The sequence below is a fragment of the Perna viridis genome, chromosome 6 (assembly GCF_037379345.1).
Source record: "Perna viridis isolate PV_CMFRI_1.1 ecotype Kerala chromosome 6, ASM3737934v1, whole genome shotgun sequence".
NCBI classification, from domain to species: domain Eukaryota; kingdom Metazoa; phylum Mollusca; class Bivalvia; order Mytilida; family Mytilidae; genus Perna; species Perna viridis.
The window spans coordinates 7,269,980-7,276,113 of record NC_142450.1 but is presented as its reverse complement, the minus strand read 5'-3'; the positions used below and the strand labels follow the sequence as shown (position 1 = coordinate 7,276,113).

The following is a 6,134-nucleotide window of genomic DNA, read 5'->3' as shown; positions in this document are numbered from 1 at the left end:
AACCTATTGACGCTTCCAATGCCGATAAAGATGTTTCAACTTCTATGGCCACATTCACAAGCTGCTCAACTGATGAAAAAAAGCTTGTCTTTTTCTGTGCCTAGCTATTTCGACCTATTGGAAGCATATACCACCACATGATAAAGAAAGATGAATTCGAAAATGTAACTGTTGATGAAAGTAGCCCGACGTTGAAAATAATACTTTTGTACAGAACGTGGTAATGTTTTAGGCAGAAGTATCCTTGGTATGAACAGAGGTTTTCAGTCGTCATGGCGTCCCAAATACCCATAGATGCGTTTTCACATTTTTGACTGTCTGTCCTGTGGTTGTTAGGATGATCTGCAACAAGATGGTGATGCTAAGGCACGTAGCTACTACTGCCCAATCACAAAGTTTGACTTTATCGTTAGTTTGGTTGCGACACAAAATGTTCGGTTATCTACAATTCTTCAAACCAAATTTTGATTTGATTCAAGCAGTATCAGAAGCAAAGGTCGTTGTGTCTTTGTTACAGGAAAAGCGAAATATTGACACTTAGTTGGACGCTATATATGAACGAGCTGTTGCGATCGGAAACAGTATAGAAGTGATTCCCTGTGCCTCTCGAGGAGCTTCAATGCCTTCGTGTGATTATTCCGTTAACAGACCCTAATCATTATTGGAAACGAGTCATGTCTCTTCCATTCATTGACAATCTAACAGACTGATAAAAAAACGAAGATAGTTTTCTTGCTCAGCATATTGTTCATTCAGTGATAGATTGTTACTGATACTGCTACAAACACTTTGTATGACACTTTCAGGTCTGACCTGGCAGACACAGATGAGTGCAAACATGAAATCCATTTATGGAAACCCAGATGGAGTAGCGTAGATGAGGCAGAGAGACGAGACTTGCTACAAGTCCATCTTTATTATATATATATGACTCAGAAAATCTATGTAAATAACCTCTCTGATAACGTCACTACTTTTTGCTAAAATCCCGCAATAAGTAGTATATATGCTATCAGAGAGATATGCGAAATAAATAAACTTTCTATCCAGATTTGTATAGTATAAATGTATGCTCATCCTACTGTGCATGCCTGTCGCCAATGCTACGACCGAGAGTGCGTAGAGTCAAAACTTGTCTCCGTTCGACAATGACAACAGAGCGACTAACAGGATTATGCGCATTGCAAGCAATGACATTGACTAAGTTAAAGACTGTTCCTTTGTACGTAAGGACTGAAGACTTGCATTCTTACTCAGAGTAGAAGGCAACGCTGACCTGGATTACACTCATATTAAATTGCATTTAATTTCGAGTATACTAGAGTAAATATTATAGCTCTCTACTTACATTATTCAATATAATGACCTAGTTTTGTGAATTTTTCTAGGGTTAAATTTTAGGAATACAATAAAATCTTGAACGTCTGAGATAAAAAAAAATATCAGTCACATCAGTTTTATGCTGAAAATATTCTCAACCCATGCAGATACAGTTTACGCTTATCCCAAATAAAACAATCTGGTCACCGTGCATGTCAATTTTGCATTCTTGGTATAATATGTTTTGTGTGTTTAATTGGTCAGGAATGGTAACTATGTTGGAGAATGTTATTTCCCCCCATTTCCATTATCATTCATTAGCGTATATTAGTATATAGGGACACCACAAAAGGGTATAAATGCTATTAATTTCTGGACATGATATTTGTCTCCAATTAACGAAAATTGCGGAGCTTCCAGGAAGCTTTGCCCGCCCCCTTGGTCCCCACCAGTGCTTTGCCCTGGACCCACTGGGGGCCTTTAGCGACCAAAGCCCCTTGCTGTGATAAGCTTCCACATGCATCAATTGAGATAACCAAGGCAATAAAAACTTTTTGCGATTTATGGTTAGGGGTAACAGGGAAGAAACTTATTTTATGTGTTGACGAGTTTGTCGAAATTACAATGTTTCACACTTTTAATTCTGTTGGCATGTAGCAATATTGGTGCTATGCAGCAATAAATTTACTGACACGTGGCATTAACTGCATTATTTGTGTCTAAGTTATTGTTTTTCATTCTGACATTATTTTAAAGATAATCGTTCGAAGTCCTGATTTTCTGTACTTGCTTGTAGATAAGCCACTAGCTATTGTTATTGAACACTTAGTTGGACACTTTTTGTTAAGTTAAAATACTGATTGTTTGAAATTTTAGTTTGTAATTAGATAAAACAACTGTAACAACGTTGAAAATAAAGGAGTATCTGTGGAATCAGTAACAAGCATGAGAAATACGCGTATACACATGTACCAAGTCGTAACATAATTAACCATTATAAAAACATGTTTTAAACTATTTAACACATCCGCAAACCTGGCGTCGCTCCCGTTGTTTTGTGGGAGTTCATATTGCCAGTGTTTTTCTATCGTATAGTCTGCAAGATAAAGTAGGCACACTCATGCTGTAATAATTAAAATAAAATGTTTTAAGGATTTCAGTAAATGCGTAATTGCGAAATTGCATAATGTAATAACTTTGATAGGCAATTTAACTTTTCTGGGTTTGTGAAGTCGATATTCTTTAGAGATTCAAACGTTAAATGTTACACGCAAATTCGTGGTTGCATTAGCATGTTATTCCCTCAGTTACATTCCCTCATTATTGCACGTTCCAAAAACCACACCCGATATTTTGTCTCAGGTCTTTTCAAAGATAGTTTTCGGGGATGTGACATCACAGGTGATTTTTTTCTTTTCTAACTCATTGTCTTTTTTGCCAAACATTGCACCAATTTTCTTCGATACATTTACTAACGAACTTCTCCGTCGTTTTAAAAGTGGCTTGTGTTGCTGGATTATTTTTGTTTCTCTTAGAAGTGCCTGAAACGCAATACTGATTGTCACAAATTCGTCAGCAGCCGACACTTCGTAAAATTGGCAGTTGTATTCTAACGCTACCTGGTGGCCTTCCTCAACACCGACAACTCTTCGGTGATCAAGATCTTTCTTGTTGCCAAGTAGGAGCGCAGGACAATATGCACTTGATCGAGGCTTGCTTAAATTTTCAAGAACTTTTAAAGCTTGATCAAAGGAGGAACGTTCGCAGATGTCGTATACAACGACAAATGCGTCTGTCCATGTTAGAATTCCGTCCCCAGGCGAAATGGAGGTGTTCTGAAATGATAATGATAAAAAAGTTTAAAATGATTATTCGTTAAAAGGATTAGCCGACACAATTTGTACAGTATATACACGTATTGGGAGTTCTGTTTTCGTACCAAAAAAAATAGTTTAAAAAATGACATTCAATTGAATTTTGTGGTAACGACATTTACACCCGTCACACTTAGAAATTATTTATATCGTGCAGCGTTAACGGATGATTTAAATGATCGTGAATTCAGAAGAAAAAAAACTGCGATATGACTTGATCCTTTTGGCATCCTTGTTTTGTGCTGAAATTGTCGGAAAGGTACATTTTGCAAATAGCTGTTCATGATTTCTATCTTCATATTCAAGCTGTAATACTTGACATCCGTTTTCGATCTGTTCATGGTAATTTCCGTCGCATGACATATGACGGGGTTAGTAATTAAAAGTGTCAAGAAGAAACTAAACTCACTATGATCAAGAAATTATGAAAAAGGTCATTTCAGACTGTTATATGCCCATATTTACCCATATTTTACATTAAGTTGGCCAAATTTTCCAAGGATATGGGGTCTAATTCCTGGACCCCGACATCTGGAACTGACACTGAGTTGTTTGACCACCGCGAAAATAAGATTTTATGACCTACGAATAGATTACAGGACTTTGTAGTACATGCAATTTCTAGAGTGTAATGGTGGATTCAACTCCGGTTTGAACACCTAATTGTTTTCTCTAAAAGTAATTCTAAGAAGTACATTTTGAACGTTACTGTTAATCTGTTTACGTACTACATCATTTAAATGTACTCCGCCAAGTATTACATGTTTACTATTAAACCATTAAGATGGAACATTTAATTTTTGTTTGTTATTGTCGGTTTAAATTTTCGAATTGCTTTAATCTAGTCACTCATAAATAGCAATAAAATTGATAAAAGTCAGTTAATTACGGTAGAATACTGCAGGTACCCATTCCAGAGTGACCTAATATAGGGTTCGGGTTATATCAGAACCGAAAAATGTAGGTCGGTTTTGTTTATAAACACTACCGTGTGTAGGGGGTCACTGTACTAGAAAACCTTAATTGTTGCGTTGATGCTTTGGATGTAAGGACGATGTAAGCCACTATCTGATGAACTCTTGAAGTATTTTATAGCTTGGAGTTGTATTTTTATGCCCCCATCCGGCCTGGATAAACTTTTATTCGCAAGTCACCAACCTTTTTAGCACAAGTATCTAAGATCTCTATGTCTGTTATATAATCTTCTTGCTTGATACTAGACTTGTATAATAGATCTGCAAAGATACAAACAATTTCATATCAATACCATTGACCCCTAGTAAAGTCCCATTTTAAAGATACTTCTTAAAAAATCGTTGTTTTCATCAAAGCAAAATTAAGCAGATACAACAGTCTTTACATGGTTGAGAGGACATAGGGGAATGGGCATACAGGGATTTAGGGAGCTGGAATCGGGGGTTGAAAGGGTAAGGAACGGCGGTGGAGGGAACGGTGGTTGAAAGGGGGAGTGCGGGAAGCGGGAATTGTGATTTGCATCATAACCGGGAGTAAAATGAAATGGGTCGGGAAGCGGTGGTCTGGGGGGTGGGGGAGGGACGGGGATGAAGTACATTCACCCCTGTCCACCTACATTCATTGTGTTTATTGATACAAAATATCTAAATTTTACTTGATGCATGATTGTACTACGGTACTCTCAAACAGAAGTATCACAGTTGCATTGGTGGATTTTGTTTATTGCGTCTTAAATGATACAGACAGAACATTATAAACTGAACAACAAACTATCGATGTTTTTACATTTGCTATACTTCACTTATATGAACTATGACCTCTGCATCAGTTCAATTGTGCAAGGTCTTTGATAAATTGTAGTCTTTGAATAAATTCCAATAGGAGAAAAGGTGACAAATAAATAATTTTCTTACGCCATCCACGGTGCAAGGTTTATCTCTGAAGCCAAGATACGCAAAAATGTTAAACTATTCAAACACTATTCACATTTCTTTCACTTAAAATAATCCTAATGTAGATAAATTTTATACAATTTGTTTTAATATTTTGTAAACTTTCTTACCTATTTTAGAGTTATATTCTCCTATGAACCTCCTGGTAAGAAATCTCACTGTCACTGCTTAAAAAAACAAATAACCGTTTATTTATTAATTTTTGAATGAGCAATTTTTGTCAAAAATAATTTGACCTCCGATTACTAAGTATTTGCTGATGAACACGAACAAACGACGAGCCAATGGTTTCAACAGTGCACTATCACCGTTTCATTGTGTTGATTTTATTAAAATTGTCATAATTTATTCCCATTTATCTTAGAAGTAACTTGCAGTGTAACATATCAAATAAGGAACTAAACAAGCAAGGATGTTTACCCTATCGACGCTCCTGGTACCTGATGAGTTCGGATTTGCTCATCTACTTTATCCAAGTTCGCGGTTAACACAAATTTGTTTTGTGTTTTGGTTTTCATTTTATCAATTCTCTATCGTTTAAGTTTGGTTTCCATGGTTTCACTTACCCAACTCTTTTACAGTTTACATATTTTTGTTTAAATTGTAACACATCTATTAAATTATATATAACTTAAATGTGCTGTTCGCCATCAAGCTAGAATTAAAATGACTGGCAAGTGGAAAACTTGAAACTTTTCATTGCGAAATTGCAAAATAGAGCGTTTGAAACTGCCTTTTCCGCACATAAAACCATGAACAACTTTCCCACAAACAACATACAGTATAAATAATGTAATAACTCTTACCCGATTTTCCCACAGTTTTAGCTCCCAGGACAACAACACGTAAAGCCATTCCTACTTCTAACTAATGTCATTGACTTCCATGTCTGACAAAATCAATGTTACCAATGGAAAAATCTTTAGAAACAGACTTAAAGTCCATATATTTACTCTTCACAACTTAATTTAAACCTTTCCTGAGCTTAGCAAGTTCACGTGATTTAAGTAAT

The 6,134-nt window shown here is 36.0% G+C and overlaps 1 protein-coding gene across 2 annotated transcripts; it reads right to left on the bottom strand.

Moving 5' to 3' along the window:
• Positions 1-2,180: 2,180 nt before the first annotated feature.
• LOC148613500 (ras-related and estrogen-regulated growth inhibitor-like protein) lies at positions 2,181-6,134 on the bottom strand. 2 transcript variants are annotated; one of them, XM_088586821.1, is made up of 4 exons: positions 5,929-6,134; positions 5,233-5,286; positions 4,353-4,429; positions 2,181-3,155 (listed from the first exon to the last, which is right to left on the bottom strand). In XM_088586821.1, the coding sequence occupies exons 1-4, from the start codon at positions 5,975-5,977 to the stop codon at positions 2,679-2,681; spliced, it is 657 nt and encodes a 218-aa protein (XP_088442947.1). In that variant the 5' UTR covers positions 5,978-6,134; the 3' UTR covers positions 2,181-2,678. The 2 variants fall into 2 exon arrangements, with proteins under 2 accessions (XP_088442947.1, XP_088442946.1); XM_088586820.1 differs by having other exon boundaries at positions 5,233-5,289; positions 5,929-6,132.